The sequence below is a fragment of the Prorops nasuta genome, unplaced genomic scaffold (genome assembly GCF_024137725.1).
Source record: "Prorops nasuta isolate Cenicafe-Biocafe unplaced genomic scaffold, Cenicafe_Pnas_1.2 PNAS00005, whole genome shotgun sequence".
Classification (NCBI taxonomy): domain Eukaryota; kingdom Metazoa; phylum Arthropoda; class Insecta; order Hymenoptera; family Bethylidae; genus Prorops; species Prorops nasuta.
The window spans coordinates 9,161,492-9,181,299 of NW_027116802.1; the positions used below are offsets into that span (position 1 = coordinate 9,161,492).

Consider the following 19,808-nt stretch of genomic DNA (forward strand, 5'->3'; position numbering starts at 1 on the left):
GTTTTAGACGGAGAGCAGTCTTCTCGGTCAGTTGCACTTTTTAACCTTGGAATGACGCGATTAAGTAAAATGCATATCCTGTAGGAGTTGCGTCGCGATCATCAATTGCAGTATTATATAAGATTATTAAAAGTTAGAAAATTAGTTTGGATAAGGAAAAAATGTTGATCCTGATGACCACCGCCGCTTACATTCATTTCGCCTCGCTTAATATTTGATCCACCACGAATGACGCGATTAAGATTAGTGGTGTAAAATGAATTACGTCTTCCGTCACGTAACGTAGTTGAAGGCATCCACAGAAAACGTAGTCGTAAGAGTCATAGAGAGAGAGAGAGAGAGAGAGAGAGAGATCTCTATCATCTTTACGGCTTACGTTCTCTCTCTCTCTCTCTCTCTCTCTCTCTCTCTCTCTCTGTGCCTTGAACTACGTTAAGTTACGGAAGACATAATCCATTCTCTGTGGTTACTCTAAGTAAGGCACGAGGCATGCTATAGGACGAGAAGGAATACAGCTAGCCAATAGAGTAGTATGAAAACTCGTCGTAAATTTTGAAGATTTTTCCTTCCTAAATGTCAATGATGCAACATAACTATCCGGATAATTTTTATACCGTCTGTCGTAAGTCTGCAATAATGATGCTGGGGAGTCAACTATAGCGAATGTATAGATTCATCGATCGATTAGCATAAAAACGACCGTTGAAACTACCGTCTGCCGGATTTTTTAATAATCTAGCCGGTACCTTTACGAATGATATATTTATAGTGTACTCAAAAAAGAGTAAAGTGTGTAACAGCTGCTGTCAAGTTATAGATTGGTCTATTATAAATATAAGTGCATGATGATTTATAAAAGCAGAGTTCAATAGGAGAAAAATAAATCTATATATCGCATAACGTTAGCATGTAATAATCATGCGAGAATCAATTGTTTCGAATATTAATCGATTGATTAGCATAAACACAACCATTGAAACTTGATTGAAACCACCGTGTATTGACCGTGTGTATGCTGGAGGTTTTAAAATATTGCACAGCAGGAAATTTTACAAATAATTATATTAATAAAACTCAAAGTACACACACAGTGTCTATTTTATAGGAAAGTCAGTCGGGTCATAGATCGATTTATTAGAAATATCAACGAATAATAATTTATAACAGAAGAGTTGGATAGAAAGAGAGAAAAAAGAATTTTTATATGGTCTATATTGTTGGTCTGAAATGATCACACGACAATCTCTTGTAAATATTAATGAACCAATTAGCATAAAGACAATCATTAAAACCACATCGTACGTTGACCTTGTCTGTGTTGAATTTTTGAATATTCTGACAGAAACTTTTAGAAATAGTATATTAATAGCATCGAAAGTACACAGTTTATGCGTGTGTTATAGCTGATCGGAAAATCTGACAGATCATAGATAGCGAAGTAGCAAAAGCAAACACGTATCGGTTGATATGTTCCCTTATCGCGTGCAACTTGATTCTTATCTTCTTCCCTTGGATTCAGTCTTTGGTACGCTTTCTCGAGTCGCGTAACGCTACGAAAGTTGCGTGAATAGCGTAGAAAACCTTTTGCGTTTTCTGCATGGTTTCATTTCTTCGTAGAATGTTCTTCGGCTCAACAACGATCCGCGTGCCTTTCTGCGAATGACGAAATTCACAGAAATTCTGCGCTGCTTGTTTGCATCCGTGCAGTTTATCAACGAGCATCGGACGAACCAGAAACATTGTCGTCGAACAATCGCTAACTGTGTGCGAAACGGTTAAAACCTAAGAAACATTGGCTAACGTTCAGTTGTTCTTTCGATAGCGTTTCTACAAGAAAGTGTGTTATTGTGATATAACAAAGCAGTTTTCATGAAACGCCTTTTAACTTTATCAAGATGCTCAAGCAATTCTTCGATGCTTTAGGAGGAAACTCGGTAACACCCTTGCTCTCTGTCTCTTTCTCTCTTTCTACAGATGCTTGTACATTTAATAATAGTACAACTAAACAGTTTTCACGAGACACGTTTTAACTTTATCAAACTGTCTGGAGACAATTGTTTAGGCTGATGCTCGGTAATGCCCTACAGACGTTTATTTACATACAAATAGTAATTCAATTCAGTAGTTTTCACGAGACACGCTTTAACTTTATCAAAAAGATTTGTTTATGATCTTTCAGGAGGGAATTCCCTAATGTTCTGCACAAATATATGCATATAAATAATAATATGTTTAAGCAATTTTCACGAGGCATGTTTTGCTTTATAAAAGCACTTAAAAGACTCTTCAAAACGAATCTTGATAATACCCTACAAATACTGATAATAGTGATATAATCGACCATTTTGCGCGACATACCTTTTAACTTTGTCAAACTGTCTGGAGACGATTGTTTAGGTTGATGCTCGGTAATGCTCTGCACAGACGTTCATTTACATACAAATAGTAATAAAATTAAGCAGTTTTCACGAGATACCTATTAACTTTATCAAGATAGCAAAAAGATTCATTGGTGATGTTTTAGGAGGTGATTCCATAATGCTATACAAATGTTTATGCATATAATGGTAATATAACGAGGTAACTTTCACGAGAAACGTTTTAATCCGTAAAAACGTTTAAACTATTCTTTAAAGCGAATCTTGCTAATTCCATACAACCATTTATACCCAGTGTTACTCCTCGTTGATACCTGATAAAAAACAGTGAATTGGCTTAAAGATGTGTTTGGCACAATGTTGCCAATGTATCAACACAGCATCATCCTTTAACACACATATATATTTCTATCATTCCGCCTCCCAGCCGAGTCTCGTCCTTCGTTCCTATATTTATTTCAACGTACATTTTGCCTATCGCAACCTCGCTTTCGTTCGCATTAGTGCATCGTAGTATCTATGCGTGGGATTATGCGTGAAGGTACCGCCATTAACGTGTTCATACCGTAGCAATATCGAATTCTGATACGAGTAACCGAATCTCCGCAAGACAAATACCTGCATAAGAAAACAAATACACGATTCTAGCAGTATTTTATTACATAACTAGAGAAAATAGATACTCTGATTATAACAGCGTTGTATTAAAGAACTACATTAAAAATTCTAACCTATCTTGAGATAATGAAATTGATGAAAGTTTTTCGCTTTATTTCAGTCTCGCAGCGGTATGTCCGTGGGCACGGGAGGGCGAGCACCGTTTAGGCGGGTTACTGCCGCATCTGCGATACCGACCAGTCGCATCAACAACAACATCAACAACAACGCTACGAAAAACCAGTAAGTTTTCTCGGAATTGATATCTAAACCGAACTCTTAGAAACACGGATAAACGGTAAGTTCTTTACATAGAAGATAAAAAAAAGAAGAAAATGTTTATAGGCAATGAAGGATTCTGCCTTACCGACTACGGTATTAAAACCCTAGCTACCCGAAGAGGTCAGCACTGTACGTTTTGTTTTTCGCGCTAATTGCATTCTGATAATTCTCTAAACAAGTTTCAACTCGCATCGATTCAACCAGTCATTATTTCAAAGTTCAACGTATTTCCAGACAATATCGCATCGTTAAGAATACATTAACCAATACTTGTCTATAAAGTTAATGAACTATTGCGGAAGAGGGCTAATGTATTTTCCTAATGCATTCTCCTAATGTATACTTTTAATATTGTTCTTATTAACGTAGCGTAGTTTATTGCAGCGAGCTACTAAATGCTGGGTCATTTATATTCATGCGTTGTGTTTTCTACTTTCAAACTGTATGAAAGAGCCTTATTTAGATGGAATGATATATGCTCCACTTGTTATCGCAGCTATTTATTAATTATTCGCGTGACAATGTAATCTGTCATTGCAGATTCGCTGCGGGGATATAGCTCAGTGGTAGAGCATTCGACTGCAGATCGAGAGGTCTCCGGTTCAAACCCGGATGTCCCCTAGTTATCCCCCCCCCCCTTTCTTTAAAATTTCAATTCTTTATATATCACAATCTACCACTGAACCTTAGCTATATACGCGCGCGTCTCACTCTTCTTATTATTTTATTTACTTGTCAAAGCTTAAGCCGTGTCGTCGCTGAGTCGATATTTCACCGACTAAGCGAGAATATCTTAATGACAAATTTGTAGAGTTTGCTATATATATATATTTAAATAGCTCAAGAGCATAGACACTAAAATTGATCTATTGTTTACATTTCTATAAATACATCTCTGAGAAGCTATAAGAAACTCAGCATAATACAAAAAATATAAGAAATACAATATGAAATATAAAAATATTAACATGATAAAATTGCTGTATAGGTGTAACTATTTGTAATCAATGATATTTTTGCATTTAATCTTTCGTTCCATAAATTTTTTATTATTCAAAGTCCTTTAAAGACAATGCATGAATAATCGTTATCCGAGGACCTCTGAAAGTGTAAATGATGATCGAGAGGCTTAAGAAAACAATCGAATCTATTGTAATTATTATATTTAAATAAACGATCCATCTATCCCAGATGGATGCTTCGGTGCATCCTCAGTGGTACACCCTGTACATTAGTAAAGCGTCGAAGCCGAGTCAGAGCCGCAATTTAATTTATAATATTAATAAAAAAAGACGATTAATGAGTGTTTCCCAACGTTCTCTCCCCCAAAGAAAATAAGAAAGATGATTTTAACGTAGTTTCAGCTTGTCTTCGTAGGTCGTTAGATATTTTTGATGAAATTCTGGAACAAGGCCGCTCCCAAGCCTAAAAATAGCATAATGAACTGAGGTAAGACAAGCCACTATTAAAATTGGTGGAATTGCTAAAGTTTATCTAAAATAAAGTATCCTTGACTCAGTTGTTTCTTCTTTCGTAGGTGAGAAAAAACTTGTATCTCGAGGTTTATCCAGTGGATCGCTAGGCTTTTTACTGGATTGGATTGTCAGTCGATCCGTTTTAATAAGAATATAGGAAGAAGAGGAAGAAGAAGAAATTACAGAGTATATTGGGCTGTGCGTGCAAATGACTCTTCTTCAATGGTAGGAAGTCGATCGAGCATTGGATCGATCATCGAGATGAGGCTGGATAGCGAAGAATGGAACCAAATGAAATAAGGATGTTTAAAATCGATTCGATGGCCGATACGATCGTTACTCCGAGAGACGTATCCTGTCCCTGGGGGCATTGACCAGCGGTCAGCGATCGAACTGACCTCATCAACTCGTCACCCGTCGATATGCGCTAAACTAGCCGAATCGCATCTCTCTCTCTCTCTCTCTCTCCCTCTCTCTGTCTCTCTCATTCATCTAAAACCTCTCCAAGCTCACCCGTATAACTTTCTTTTTCTATTTCTTCCTTTCCACACACACACACACACAGAGGCGCGCGCGCGCACACACTGGTGAATGCCTCTCTCGATCAAGAAAATAGACACATTGCATTTAAGACACTCTGATAGTTTTATTGCCTGGTTAACCAATGGATGACAGAAAAATCCGTTTCATTTCATCAAGAAGAATTACGATGTTATCAAGTACCACTGATTCGTTTATAGAAACATGAGAAACCGCTGTGGAGAACTTTGTAAAATTTTTAAAGAGTTTCTAGACCATCGACGTTCTCTCTCTCTCTCTCTCTCTCCCTAACTCAACTCCATTTATATTCTATATCTATTATATCCATCAACCTTTTAGCCTTTAATTTAAGTATATATATATATACGCTTAACAATAGCAGCAGCCGTTGGTTAATTCCGACTTTCCAACGCTTTCCAGAGTTCCAATTTTCATAGACTCTTGCGCCGCCGTTGCGCGATAAAGCAATCGGAGAATTACGCGATTGTATTGAGATTTAACGCTCGGGGAAAATACTAGATTTACGTATATACGCTTCTTTTTGTCGCTCCGATTTACATAACATCAGACTATAAGTGGTTGTAAAAAAGAGGCACAGAACTGGTTATCATCTTATACCCTTGTTATCTTCACTCGTACTAATTAGACTTTGCACTTTGCAGGAAGGTCCGATCGCTGCTTCGAGAGGATAGAGCCGGATGAACCTTGGGAGTGATCAACTAGGACGACAAGACTGCTGAGAATGCGTTAAGGAAATTATCGGAGGATCGCGAAATGCGCTGTGAAAACGCTCAGCCGACTTTTATTGGAGGACGAACTGCACAGTCTATATATATATATATATATACACAGCAACAAGTTACTTGCATAACTATTATAAGCCACCTGCAGGACAGAGAAATGAGGATTGCGGCTTGACTCGGCTAGCTCGACCTTTTACCAGCTGACGCGATACACGCACTTATTCGCCTTACCGTTCGGATCCGATCTAATAATTCCTCGGCGATCGCTCAACATCGGCAAATTCCCTCTCCCTCCACCGAAATTCCACTAATCCTCCATTATCCACCATCGTATCAAAATAATCTGGTTATTCCCTGCTTGGGACTGTAAGGATAATTCTAAACACGCTTCGTTGATGAGGATGAGGAAGCGAGGATTTGCGGAATTTCATAGCTTCTCTTAAGCACGAAAACAAGAGGATTTGCTTCGTTCGGGAAAATTGATATTCATCCAAATACAAACCTGTTATGTAAGAGAGATAGTGCGTTCACGTTATATATATCATGTTTTTTAAGTATTTAAAATCGGGACACCAAGGTACTTCCCTTCAATACCGTTTTGATCCAATCCATTAATTTCTCTGACATCGCTTAAAATGATCAAATTGTTGCAAATTCTCTCCTTCTCTCTTAGTTCCAGTGGAATTCTAGAGATTCTCAATTATCCACCATGATATATATCCAGTTATACTCCACGTATATTTCTCGTTCTAGAATATAAGAATAATTTTAAACACATTTGTAGTTTATAAGAATGGGGAAACGCAGAGGCGTCTGTGAGGGATGCGAGGATCAATGATCGACGAATGACCGTGGCTAATTTTTGTCAGAGATCTCCATTAATCTTGTGGAAGCTTTGTGCATAGATAGAGAGGGGGGGGGGGGGGGACGGTCAAAATTCGAGCTATGCATACATACACACATACGCATATATGTATATAGTAAAAAGAATGGAATGGTTCTTTTTCAGGTCGAAAGCCGAATCAAGGCCAACAGCTGGAACGGGACGAAAAAGGGATTCGGTTTCGTCGCTTTTCAGCAGCAAAAGAGCAGCACCGAGTAGAAGATTCGAAGGATCGAGCAAGAGCAGGCTTAAGAGCGATGCTCCATTGAAGTGAGTAGACTGATCCGTGAGTTTTTTTCATCCTTGTTATTGCAGCTGAAGCATCGGGAGATCGAAAAGTGGGAAAAGAGAGGTAAAAATATAATTGTGCGCGTGGAAATGGCGAGTGGAGCACAGCGGGTTCGATAACCCGTGGCACACAGGTCCTTTGATCTTTGCATCGGGCGAATACACACTCGCATTTGCAAGGTGAGCCCAACCTGTCCACTCTCCATATTTATTTTCGATCTTATCCCTCTGCTCTCGGCTGCAAAGGCCTCTGCACGCGCGCTCCTATAACTGGACCATCCGGAAAGAATCACTCGGCCCCGAGTGACTTTCCTAAAAGGCTCTCCTCCGAGCGGTGTATATATATGCATGCATGCTACACACTGCTCCAATCTTATATCTATAGAATTACTTTACTCAAAGTCTCCATTTTTCAGATGCTTCTTCCCTCTTTCTTATGACGAAATTCAACCAGAGAGAATTTACTGGTATATTGTAAGAGAAGAGAGAAAAAAATTCAGGAGAGGAATTTTAAAGCGGAGAGAGAAAGAGAGAGAGAGAGAGAGAGAGAGAGAGAGAGAGAGAGGCTGTGCTGTGTGCGTTGTTGCATTGTTCATGGTGGAGAATCTCCGTGGAACGTTAGTTGGTACTGGTGCAGCTTTAGCGTGACTAAAGCAGATCGACCAGTACTATACTTGTAAAAGGTGCCTGGCATTGCAATAAAGAGGCGAATCCTGGTTTCGCGTCGTGCTACTGCCTTGCTGTGTAAACCAGTTCCTTTTTTGCTTCCACCGTACGCTTCATTCTCTTTCTTTCGTGACTCCAACGCCACTTGAAACACCTTTCGACAAACTGTGGGGGATGTGTTCTCTCTCTCTCTCTCTCTCTCTCTCTCGTCTTTAACTTGGACGTAGATCGAGTCTTCAATGGAAAGTGTACGAAAGGGGAGGAAGAGACGAGGAGGTGGAGAGGACCACTGGTTTCTCCCTAGTCGTTGTACCAGGCTGTATAAACTACCACGTAATGCCTCGTAAAATCCTCCCCCTTCCACGATAAACACCAATGGACAGCCTCCGTGCTCTCGTCGATCCTTACTTTTCATCCAGAACTGCGCCCGTACTTTTATCTCACTAGATCCTCCATCCATACGATTGCCCCATACAGACGCACCATGATTCATCGAGAAGAAACTCGCGTCAAGAGGAATTTATGGGACACTCCGTTACAGTAATTCTTCCAACGTTGTAATTATTCTGTAATCGATTCAAAGATTAGATGCTACATCTTTGAGGTCTGGCAGACTCGTCGAATTCTTTAGGAAAAATTTTGACACGGAGTCATCCCTCTTCCACTATATATGTACCAATGGAATGTCTCGATATACTCTTCTCTCGCTGGTCCCAACTTTTTAACGGAACCAAAAATGACTTTGACTTTTCTTCAGCTTTACCTTCTACGAATAGTTCATACAAACCTATAACGAATCATCAAAGAAGAAACTGCTATCAAAAGAAATTTCCATTTGACCATATCATTATAAGAGCAATATTATTCCAAAAATCACAGTCAGTCTGTATATAATTAAACGAAAATGTAAAGTTTATATTTATCTAAGAAACTCGTAAAATTCTCAATGAAAAATGCAGAGAAAGTGGGTTTGTGCAAGAGTAGTGGTGTCCTGCGCGTAGGATGGTATTGATAAGGCTGCAAGGAGACAATTTATTCGAGTTACTCATCTTCCGCAAGGAGAGAGAGGTCTACAGATTTTATCTGGATGAATGAAGCAGTCATGCGAGACTAAGCAAATTGAAGCAAAATCGGTTGCTGCTGCTCCCATGATCCGTCGTTCCTCGTGAGTCATATTGGAACGATTGTCAGTGCTCGAGAGGCAGTGAAAGAAAGAAACAGGCCTGTGTAGCGAGCGAGGGAACGCAACGGAGGTGGTGATGGTGGTGGTAGAGTCGGTAGGGGGTGGAGAGACCAGAGAGGATGAGCGAAATGTGCAAGAAAGGACACATAGTCCGTGCCACCACCATGTCTCGTGTCTCGTCTCTTCTTCAATCTTTAATCGACACTCTGCACAAAGACGTTGTTGGGTCCTCATCCTATAGACTGCTCTCGTTACTTAATTAGAGTTAAGACTGCCACGTCCATGGGAGGAAATAAAAGGCAGAAGCGATAGGTCGAGCATGACGATTCTCGCGGGTTTCAACTGGCCGAGCTGCTGGCCGAGACCGACGACCCACTCTGACAACGAGAGCAGAGCACTTGAACCGACGCGGACCATTCGGCCGACCTACATACCCAGTGAATCAAAAGTTAATCTCTCGAGGACTCGCTTCTAACCGTCTCCCCCTCTTCTCCTCCTCCTCTCCAAAACTCGCTCTCCCGTTTCCCAATCTACGTTCCTCCACCTATATACCGATCTCACCCTCCGTCCACGCAATCGACCTTTATACGTGCCTATCCAAACAAAAGTTAATCCCATCGGCCTAGTCCCCCAATTTCACCACAACTAAAATTATCAATTTTCATCCTCCTCGATATTTTTCCGATCCTCGATCTGACATTAGAATTCAGTGTTTGAATCTTTATGATGGAATTATTTTGCGAATGGATACTTATTTGTTATTCGTATTGTAAGATATTGTAATTGATATTTTTTGTAAGTTTTCAATTCTCCTGCTGTTTATTATACGCACAAAGCTGATTTTTTTGAAGAATTTCTCTATTTTCTATAGTATTTAATGAAATTCCGATGCAAGCAAAAATCGTCATAATGGAAATGATTCTCAAATGGGTACTTGTGTAGTTGTTCGCATGGTAAAATACACGTAATGATATCTTGTAAGCTTACAGCGTCTCTGATATTTACAGAGAAAGGTCGTGTTCTTAAAAGATTTCCCGATTACTCGATCGATACTTATCGTACAAAAGTGTCGATTCTTCCACTGGACAATCTTGAGTGAGAATCCGTGAGAGGGATCTTCCTAATTTCTCCAATGTCTTTCAAATAGATACTTATTGCTTGTTCTCACTGTAAGATAAATGTATCCATAATAACTGGTAACTGTCCAAGGTCTCTGGTGTTTACACACAAAGCCTATTTTTTTGAAACATTCCGTAATTACTCGCTCGACTCCTATCTTGATAATGCGTAGAGAAGCGAATCAGCGTGAATTAGAATTTACATGGTACAGAGAGAGAGAGAGAGAGAGAGAGAGAGAGAGAGAGAGAGAGAGAGAGAGAGAGAGAGAGAAGGAGCTCGTAATATGTTCAGTTTTATAATTCAATGAAATTCTTATCTGGATTATAGTGATTGCCTGAGATAATTTTAATGTTACTGATAATACAGTTGATAGGATCTATCAAGAATAAGGCGTAATAAGTCTAGATTAAATGGCTTTCTTTCTAACGAAAGGGTTTGCGAAGAAGGGCATGTCTAATTGACTCGTCTGATGTGAACGGTGTGAGAGAAGAGGCGACTTTAAAGCGAAACAAAATGACGTCATCGACCACGAAAGATAGCAGCGTTATTGAGTTAGGGATTACGTAAATAACTGAAAAAGTGGATGACACGCGAGCAAAATTGGCAGAGCGAGAAATCTCTCTTCGAATCCACGTTTCGTCATTTTTCGCGATTAAATACAAGAAGAAGAAGGAGAAGAGGGTCTCGTACTTGGAACTCTCATCCAGAAGTAACGTTAATATCCAAGTTAATCGCGAGTGTTATTTATAATTTATACAACTGGTGTCCGCGTGTTCGCGGTTTCGACCGGTCGTAAATATTGCATTCTCAAATAATAGTGGCTCTCTCGTACAGACTGATGGAATGGTATTGTTGATTTAGTTTTTAGCTGCGATAACTCGTTGTGTCTCATTTGCATACAAAGGAGCGTATTTTTTCTGGCGATATTATCGCAGGTGTAGGAACATTACGGGCACACGAATTGCCTGGTGAAATTCAGCATCATGAGACGTGCATTGGAAAGGAAGAAAAAGCAGCGATTGAGTAGCGAGTCGTTCGTTTGGTCTTTCTCTTTCGATCCGGACGGAGGTGCAGGCTCCAGGGATGACTCCTTCGGAGCGCGCGCATCTTTTGATGCTCTCGCGTCTCATAATGTAATATTTTCATGACTCGCCGTAAAGAGTGAGCCTCTAGCTCGCGCGATAACGATATCGTTCTTACGACGATTTTAGAAGCGATAAACATTCCTCCGGCTGCTAAGGAAAGTACTGTTAGAGTCTCCGCGCTCGCTGCCGCAACAGCCACTAAAATCCAGCGGGACGAATTTTCCAAGACTGCAGCAGAGCTCGAATTATATAACGCCTCTCCGTCGCCACTGATTTACAACAAGTTTCATCCATTCTTTCCGCAGCCATTATTATAGTTCTATTTTTATTCGCTCTTCCTTATACATTTTTCATCCTCCTTCGACATAGTATTTCAATACACATTGCGTCACGTATCTGCGCAACGGGCATGTGTCGAATAATTTGCATAAAGTACCATATAGAATATTAATAGGATCATAAATAATGATTATCGAACACAGTAGCTGATATATCCAAGCCACGAATACGCTATATCTCTATTGATACGAATTAAATAGGCACCCTTGCTCTATTAGCCACTCGCTCTGATCATACCCTCTCTTTGTAATAGTGGAGCTTCGCTGTGTGTATCTGTGTATATATATGTTTAGAGTGTAGGAGTGATAGGTGGCAAAAATTTAAGAGTGCATGCACAACATCACTGTAACATTTTGTTTTTTTCATTTTTGCCATCCTGCTTGATCTTAGAATTCTGAAAGATATCTTGAATAATTAAAAATAATAATTGCATACTCTGCAAACACTGCGACGAAATGTATTATTTCATTTTTGATAAGTCAAACAACGATTTTGGTTAATTTTTCGAAACGAGAACAAACAAAATGATGGAAAAATTATCAAGAATATCTTAACTTTTAAAGTTTCTGAATGGTTCTTGATAAAGGAAAAAATATAAAAACAATTTATTTTTTTAATTTATTTAAAATATAAATAAACTTCGTCAAGGTCACCTTCACTTAGCTACAAAGCGTGCAATATTTTGTTTAATTATTCAAACGATTAGATTCTTCAGAAAATTGAGATCAACTGGCCACGAAAAATTTATTGACACAAAAAGTGTCCACAGTGATGTTATGCATGCACCCTAAATTTTTGATAGTATATGTCACTGTTACACTCTATATACATATATATACATGAAATACAACGCTCGAAGCTTTTCTCACCTGATTAGATATCGTTCGAGTCTGTTCGAGGCTTATCTCTTATCAAAGCTCGTTATGAGAAGATTGTAATAAGAGCGTTTGGGTTGGAACGATTAAATTCACCGACAACTCATAGGTCCAGCAATATTCACAACTTTGAAAAGAATATTGACCATCGGCAGTAAGAACAGATGCTCTCGTGTTGAAGACAAGTGGTCGTTGTTGGTGTTGGTATTGGTGGGAGAAGAACTCATCGCGAATCGAGCGTAGACGCCTGCCAGCCGGCAGCTTCAGCTGCGAGATTAGGATTTTTTACTTTCCACCCATCTCTCTCTCTCTCTCTCTCTCTCTCTCTCTTTGACAGAGGAGCAAATAAACAATAACCCTCGAGAGTCTGTGGGAACAACGCATTATGTTCGCAATGTAAGCGATAAAACCGTCAACTTTCTGACGAGATCATCCTGATGAGAGTAACGAGTAGCAAGTTTCCCAACACTCCACACACACACATATATATTTTTATATAAATTATACAGTCCCGCCATTGTACAACGACCAGTGTCGTTATCTATCAATCGCTTAATCCAAGTTTTTTGTTTTTAGTTTTTTAACGATCGTGGTGCTCGCGACAGAGGGACGAGTGACTCAATATGCCTTGTTAAGCGTTTCGACGTAACGAAAGCTGACGCCAGGTCGATCATGCGAGTGTCCAGTTATATTTTTCTGCGCTCTCAAATATTCGTCTCACTCCGAAAGTACCCAATGGCGAATGCAGCCTTTGGGCCCCACTTGGAGTGTCGTATTTTCGCTACACTAGGCGGAAAAACCTTGGATCTTTGCTAGTTTTCTGTAGAGGCCTGCAAATTCTGAGCGCAAATCCTTAAAGTCATCTACACGAGTCCCTTATATCGTATATATATATAGGATGATTTTTCAATGATATCAACAATTTCTTTTCAATTCTTCTTCTAAGCACCTCGCCCACTTATTCTCGTAGTTTTCGCATTGGCTCTTCTTCTTCCTTTTTTGAATAAAAACATTCGTCTTACTCGGGGAGTACCAAATGGTCAATATATACAGCGTTTGGGGTCCAGCTTCAGTGTCGTACTTCCGCTATTCAAAGCGGAAAGCCTCTGGATGTATACCGGTTTTATGTGGAAACTCGCAAATAGTGCGCAAATGTTAAAGTTTTATAGTGTCAACAGGATGAGTCCAATGAGCCCATTACCAGGAGGCTTTTACGACGATATCAACAATTTATCTCTAATTCTTCTCTCAAGTACGTCGTGCACTTATCATCATAGTTGTCATCTCAATTCTTTTTCTTTTTCCTAATAATTGCAGTGACGGCATCGGTTAATGATGATTCGATGAAAGAAAATGACGTTCTTCTTTGTAACTTATGAAACGCCCTGTAGAGGACGTAGTTTAAGAATAGTGGTGCTCCGAATGGGGGATTGAAAGATTTGACAAATTATTCGATGACTTTTTTAATGGAATGCAGGAGAACTTTGAGTGACGTCAGTTGAAACCAATTGACCACCAATGGGGAAGGTAAGCTCCTGCGATTTTATTCATTTTAGTCTGTTTTCTTCGCTGCACTGGTTCGCACTAGTTCGATATAAGGAGGAGAGGAATCTTGTGTAGAATAGGGTTTATCTTATTTCATCAAATTGCACAAGTTTATCAGTGTAGTGAAAAAAACAGCTATTGTTCCAAGCAGGCGTGTATCGTTTTAAATTATCCGTATTAATATTAATCTGTGTTGACGATTGGCGAGGAATTTTTCTGAGAGTAGGGAAAGGGAGAAAGGGGTAAATAGCCTCCCGAAGATGTTTTGGCCACCCGGTATATACCATATGTCGACCGTATGAGAAAACTGGTCGACGGTGAGACGTCTAGAGATTCCGCGTGGCCTCCTTAAGCAGTTTCTTCTACTTCCCTTCCCTCGACCGCCCTGGTCCCGCTCCCCGTGCTCGGCAAAGCATCCTCTACGTATTCGTATTCCTTCCCAGAACCAACGCAAGCTTCCTCCTGGCCCCACCAGGTTCAGCAATTATCTCTCTCTCTCTCTCTCTCTCTCTCTCTCAAAAATCCGCTCGATCGAACAGCGTCTCAAAGGGCATTCGACCATACACGCACGACTCAAGCGCCTCCTCGGACCTCCACAATTACCACTAGAGTTCTCCAATTTTATTACTCCAATATAACTTGCCACTAGTCTTCGTTCCGCCATAACTTCAATCGAAGAAATTCATTATTATTATTGCTTATTTACGTCATAAGGATAATTCCATAAACCCTACATTTGCGCAACGATACTTTAATTACTCATTGTATTCCCACAGATTTATCCTATTTTATCCTCCGCACCCACCAGCTTGAAATTCTATATGCCACGTGACAAATGGATTTTACATCATTCCAGTGGATATTAAAGAAAAAACTCCCTATGAGAATATGGCAATAAGAAGGAATCATAATGCAATAAGTAATGATTTTAATTGATGGAGCTAGCATTGCGAGGTCTCTGTTACGTGACGTATCTCAGCTGGATCTTGCGCGATAGCTATCGACTATTTAAGGGTTGAGTCTCCCTGACTAATTAGATAAAGACCTTGTAACGCTTTAGCAGGTAAACGATGTCATAATGGAAGATTCTTATCTGGATTTGTCAGAGGAGATGTTGCTGGAGATTTATAGGAATTCGTTGTCAAAGCTTTTGGACAATAGATTTAGCGTACATCCTATTTTCCGTGTAGCATAAAGTGTAGCACAACCAGTGTGTACCGCCAGAAAACCTTCGAGACTCGACTCAACGGGCGATCGGAGCGACCGTGTTGTGTGTTGGCCTACTGGAGGAGGGGCAAAGCGATACTTGGAGGGGGCAAACGCCTGTCGCCTCTCGATTCAGTTCACGATGCACCGTCGGTTAGCCTGCATCGCCCTTTCTTACCTACATATCCTTCATTCTTCTTATTCTCCTCTTATTCCACTTCAATTCCATCCTCCAAAAAGCTCACCATTCATCGTGTTCGGCTCCGTTCAAACACTGGACTCCAATACGCTAAAGCAGCCAACAGGATTTACCCACTCACTCGAGCCTCATTTTTGTGAAAGTTTCTGCAATTTATAGACCTATCAAATTGTCAGTATGGATAATCGATGGGTCCCTCTCGACAACACCACCAACTTTTTTCTTTGCATGGCTGCTTTAAAATTCACACCTAGGACACACGCGAACCAGTTGATTTTTTTCCTCGATTGATAAAATTACATTCGGCCGAATGGATAGAAGAGAGGTTATTATTGCAGTGCAACTCCGTTGAAACGTTAAGGTGGTTCAGACAGTCGAGTGTTGGCAACAAGTGGTCGCAACGGCAACGATACATACGGACCAACGTGCTTCCATTTCTTTTCTCTGTCTCGCTTACATTCTAGTAGCAAAGAGAGTCTCCCCTCCCTATCCCTCTTATTCTGTCACCATTTCATCCTGCACAACCACCAAACGCCTGTCACGTACGTGTGTTTCAGAAAAACGAAGCGCCGTTCGCGTTCCCAGCGAAGAAAGTGGCTCGAGGTCGGGTACACACGGACGAAAATCTTGAAATTCCTTCGAACCGAAAGTTGTGACACGACACGCGACAATAACGGTGCTTATCGTCTCCCGTATCGTCTAAGCGACGGCGCACCAATCGTTTCGAGAAATGTGCCTTGGCGTCTGCTGCAACGGCCACGGTAAAAATTGCACGTGCCGTTCGTCCATGCCGACTAACCATGTTTTGGCTAGACATGCAGTTCCGACCAAACTTTAAATTGTCTTGTACCTGTGCCACAGAACAGAAAATCGCGGCGTTTCTTGACACGTGATAAAGAAATTTCTGAAATCGCTTAGATGCCCGTATCTCGGACCAGGGGGAGAGCCACGGTGACAGAGTAATATTGGTCGCGGTGTGAACGAAAATTTCATGCCTGATTATGTAACGTTTATATGAAAATTAAGTAGGCGGCAAACAGTGGAGACGTTCGTAACAACGCTCTCGTCTGTGTCCAGTAAGGCGAGAAAGAGGAGAAAGCCAGCAGTGTAATCAAAGTTTTCGTGGAAAGCGTGTAGTTCAACGATCAATGTTGATCCGTTAGGATAGAAATACAGAGAAGAGTGGTGTTGTGATTTAGAGTTTGAAATTTCTCGTGACCATGATGAAGTTCAAATCGCTGTTTCGCAGAGGACAGGCTACTAGCCAGCCACAGCAGCAGTCTCAGCAGCAGCCGACGGCACAATCCCAGCAACAAGTCGGGTTGCGTCAGGCGCCAAGCGTGTCATCGCTGGAAGTCAAGTCGGAATCGGCAGCGACTGGCCACTGGAGCTCGCTCACCGGAAAAGACAACGGGAGGAGCAACAACGCCAAGCAACATCAATCAAAGGGACCCTCCAAGGGGTCCAGGATGCAGGAGCTCGAACGTGAGATAGAAGTCTTACGCAAGGAGCGTGCATGCCTCGAGGCCAACTTGCGGGATGCGACCTGCGATGCTCAGGCTCTTCACCAGCTGCGCACCGAACTCGCCTCTCTCAAGGTAATCCAACCGCATTATCCCTCTTCTTGTCTCTTCTCCAATTCTCCACTCTCCAATCTCCCAGTCTCCCATACCTACCGACTGATGACGCTCCTATATTATACTCTGTCTCTGTACTGCTGCTGCTACAGATGTAATCCACTGCCACTGTCTCAGATCTTTCCGTCCCCTTCACCCCACTTCCACCAATTTTCAACCCTCTATTCGCGCCTTCCTTAACCGATCTTCACGTGTGCACCCATTCCTCCCTGTCTCTCTACCTGCATACCATTCTCGACTTTACAAAGAAAACAAACGCACTAACTGAGCCTACTATCTATAGGGAATAAGCTCTTTTGCGCAATCACACCTTTTTTCTCTCCGCCTCCTCCCCCACGCCTTCCGCATCTTCCGTATCTAACTGCCATATAATTGCGGCATACCTGGTATTTTAATTCCTGATGATGATATTTAACGTCTTTCGACGATACAACATACGTGGGCGGATGATTTCTGTCTTTTTCGCAACACAGACGCCCCATGTGATTGTACGAGGAGAATTGTTTATGTATTATTCACAATGTCTCTTTTAAATGTTTCTCTGGTCTACGTTGTTAAAACACCGAATCAAGAAAACTTGTTCTCTTTTAAGAAGAGAAGTAGTGTGCGTGCATGTGTGTGCGTGTGGTGTGTGTAAATTTCATTTTTCAATTCATGATCCTTCATTATTTGCATACTGCTACTCTTATGATTAATGAAAGTAATACTTCTGTATATGTTGAGTTGAATTATAGATTTTATAGTATTCTTGAGAAAATTTCTGTCACTTTTCGTTAAAGAAAGGGGAAAAGGTGTTTAATATGGATGTTCATTAATCATGGCAGAGGGCGTCAAACGCAGGGATGTTTACGAAGAGAGCTTACAAAATCGAAAAATTTTGTGATATGACGAAAAGTTTCTTTCATTTAATTGCAATACGATTTGAACATTCCTTTGATTCATAAATTTAGCGCTTCCTTCGTGCTCTACGACTTAAATCAGTTATGGGAAAGAAAGGGCATGCTTTATTTTACAACGCGGGATACCACCTAACCTTGAAGTGTGACAGTTACACTTCTACAGCTTGGCTCATGCAATTCAAATAATGCTTCGCGATTTTCATTTATGGAGCCATACTCTTCGCTATTGTTGTGTATGTCAAAGAATCGGGCAACACGGTAGTTTTGTGTTACGCAATGATTGCAATTAGCAATAGAATGTCCTCCATGTTTTCTCATTTGCGTTAGTCCCCGGCGATAGATGCGTGATTGTTATAGATACCATTCGATTTGATAAAAATTATACCTTATTGTCTAAATTTCCCCAATCACACATGGTAAAGATTCTTTTATAAATAATTTTATTTGTTTTGTATAAAATATTAATAATAGGATAAAAGTAAAATTATTTAGTACGTGTATGTTATGTGGTAGTTAATAAGATGCAAAGCTTGAGCAGATATAAAATCACAATCATTTTGCTTTACGCACAGGAGCAGCATAGTTTGGAATTGGAAAGGCTTGCTGGAGAAAAAGAAATCCTACGTTCACGTTTACATGATGTCTCTCATCCACCATTGTCAGAGTCAGAGAAGCAACAGTTACTTCTCGATGCATCCAGATTGCATAATTCTGCACCAGCTTCCATTGCTATACTCCAAGATGATAGTGTATCTCCTTCCACTATACCACAGGAGAATGCAAACTGTACTACACCGGAATGGGACAAACATTCTTCCAGTTCTATGTCTGAAGTTTCCGTGGCATGCTTACAAGACAGAATTTTGCAAATGGAAGAGACACATTATTCGACAAATGAAGAACTACAAGCCACTATTCAGGAACTTAGTGACTTACAGGTATATTGATTTTTTTTGTACAGTACTTTAATATTTTACTGTGTTTACTTGCTTCACATTTAATCCTCTTACAGGCACAATTAACAGAGCTACAGGCAGATAATGAAAGGTTGACCGAAGAAAAGGGAGTTTTATTGGAATCATTGTGTCGTCAAACAGAGAAATTGGAAGATTCAAGAACCAAGGTTGATACACTGCAAGGACTTTTATTACGAGAAGAACAACCCCAAGAATCACCTAAAGGCTATAATACTGAAAGAGAACAAAAGCTAGTAGATTTACTAAAGGTGAGTGAGTTGCATACAAAAATTTTTGAAAATAAGCCTTCAACATTTAAATATAATTATAACTAAATGTTTATAGAGTGCGCAAGAGGAACGTGAATCATTATTGCAAAAACAAGAGGAGTTGTCTTCCGAACTTAAAAATCTTAGGTCGACGGCAGATGCAAGTTTAATAGAAACTGAACGATTGAGAAAATGTGTGAATTTGATGGAATCAACTGTAGAAACAGTCAATATCGAACGTAAACAAATAGATATTGAATTAGCAGAAGCCAGACAAGAGAGTGCAAATAGAAACATTGAAATAAATAGATTAGCGACTTTACTAGAAAATGCGAGAGCTAAAATTGAAGAGCTGGAGCAGTCAAGACAAGTGGAAAACAAAAGTGAAGCAGATGAGCTATTAGATGCTGCTAGACGAGAGAAAGATACATTAGAGACTCAAGCTGCTGCGTTGCAAGAACAATTAGCACGATCGCACTGTGATCATGATCGTCTTCGAGATCAATATTCGCAGCTTCAGGAAGAATATAAGGTTAAATTTTGTTTGTAAACAATCGAACAGCCTTAATTGTTCTATTATTATT

General features: G+C 40.2%; 1 protein-coding gene and 1 non-coding gene across 9 annotated transcripts in view; both read left to right on the forward strand.

The window, feature by feature from the left end:
• Window positions 1–19,808, forward strand: part of spdi (split discs) — a 38,344-nt gene that overhangs the window by 13,711 nt on the left and 4,825 nt on the right. For 3 of the 8 annotated variants that reach the window (XM_066727911.1, XM_066727912.1, XM_066727913.1), the window contains exons 2-7: window positions 3,157–3,278; window positions 7,085–7,228; window positions 16,713–17,061; window positions 18,572–18,937; window positions 19,012–19,224; window positions 19,301–19,756. In XM_066727911.1, coding sequence (XP_066584008.1) covers window positions 3,157–3,278; window positions 7,085–7,228; window positions 16,713–17,061; window positions 18,572–18,937; window positions 19,012–19,224; window positions 19,301–19,756 — 1,650 coding nt within the window. Of the gene's footprint in view, window positions 1–1,547; window positions 1,935–3,156; window positions 3,279–7,084; window positions 7,229–16,712; window positions 17,062–17,954; window positions 18,416–18,571; window positions 18,938–19,011; window positions 19,225–19,300; window positions 19,757–19,808 lie in introns of those variants that run through there. The other 5 variants (XM_066727910.1, XM_066727914.1, XM_066727916.1 and 2 more) reach the window with 3 other exon arrangements.
• TRNAC-GCA (transfer RNA cysteine (anticodon GCA)) lies at window positions 3,867–3,938 on the forward strand. Its single transcript has one exon. It is a non-coding gene; the product is annotated as a tRNA-Cys (tRNA).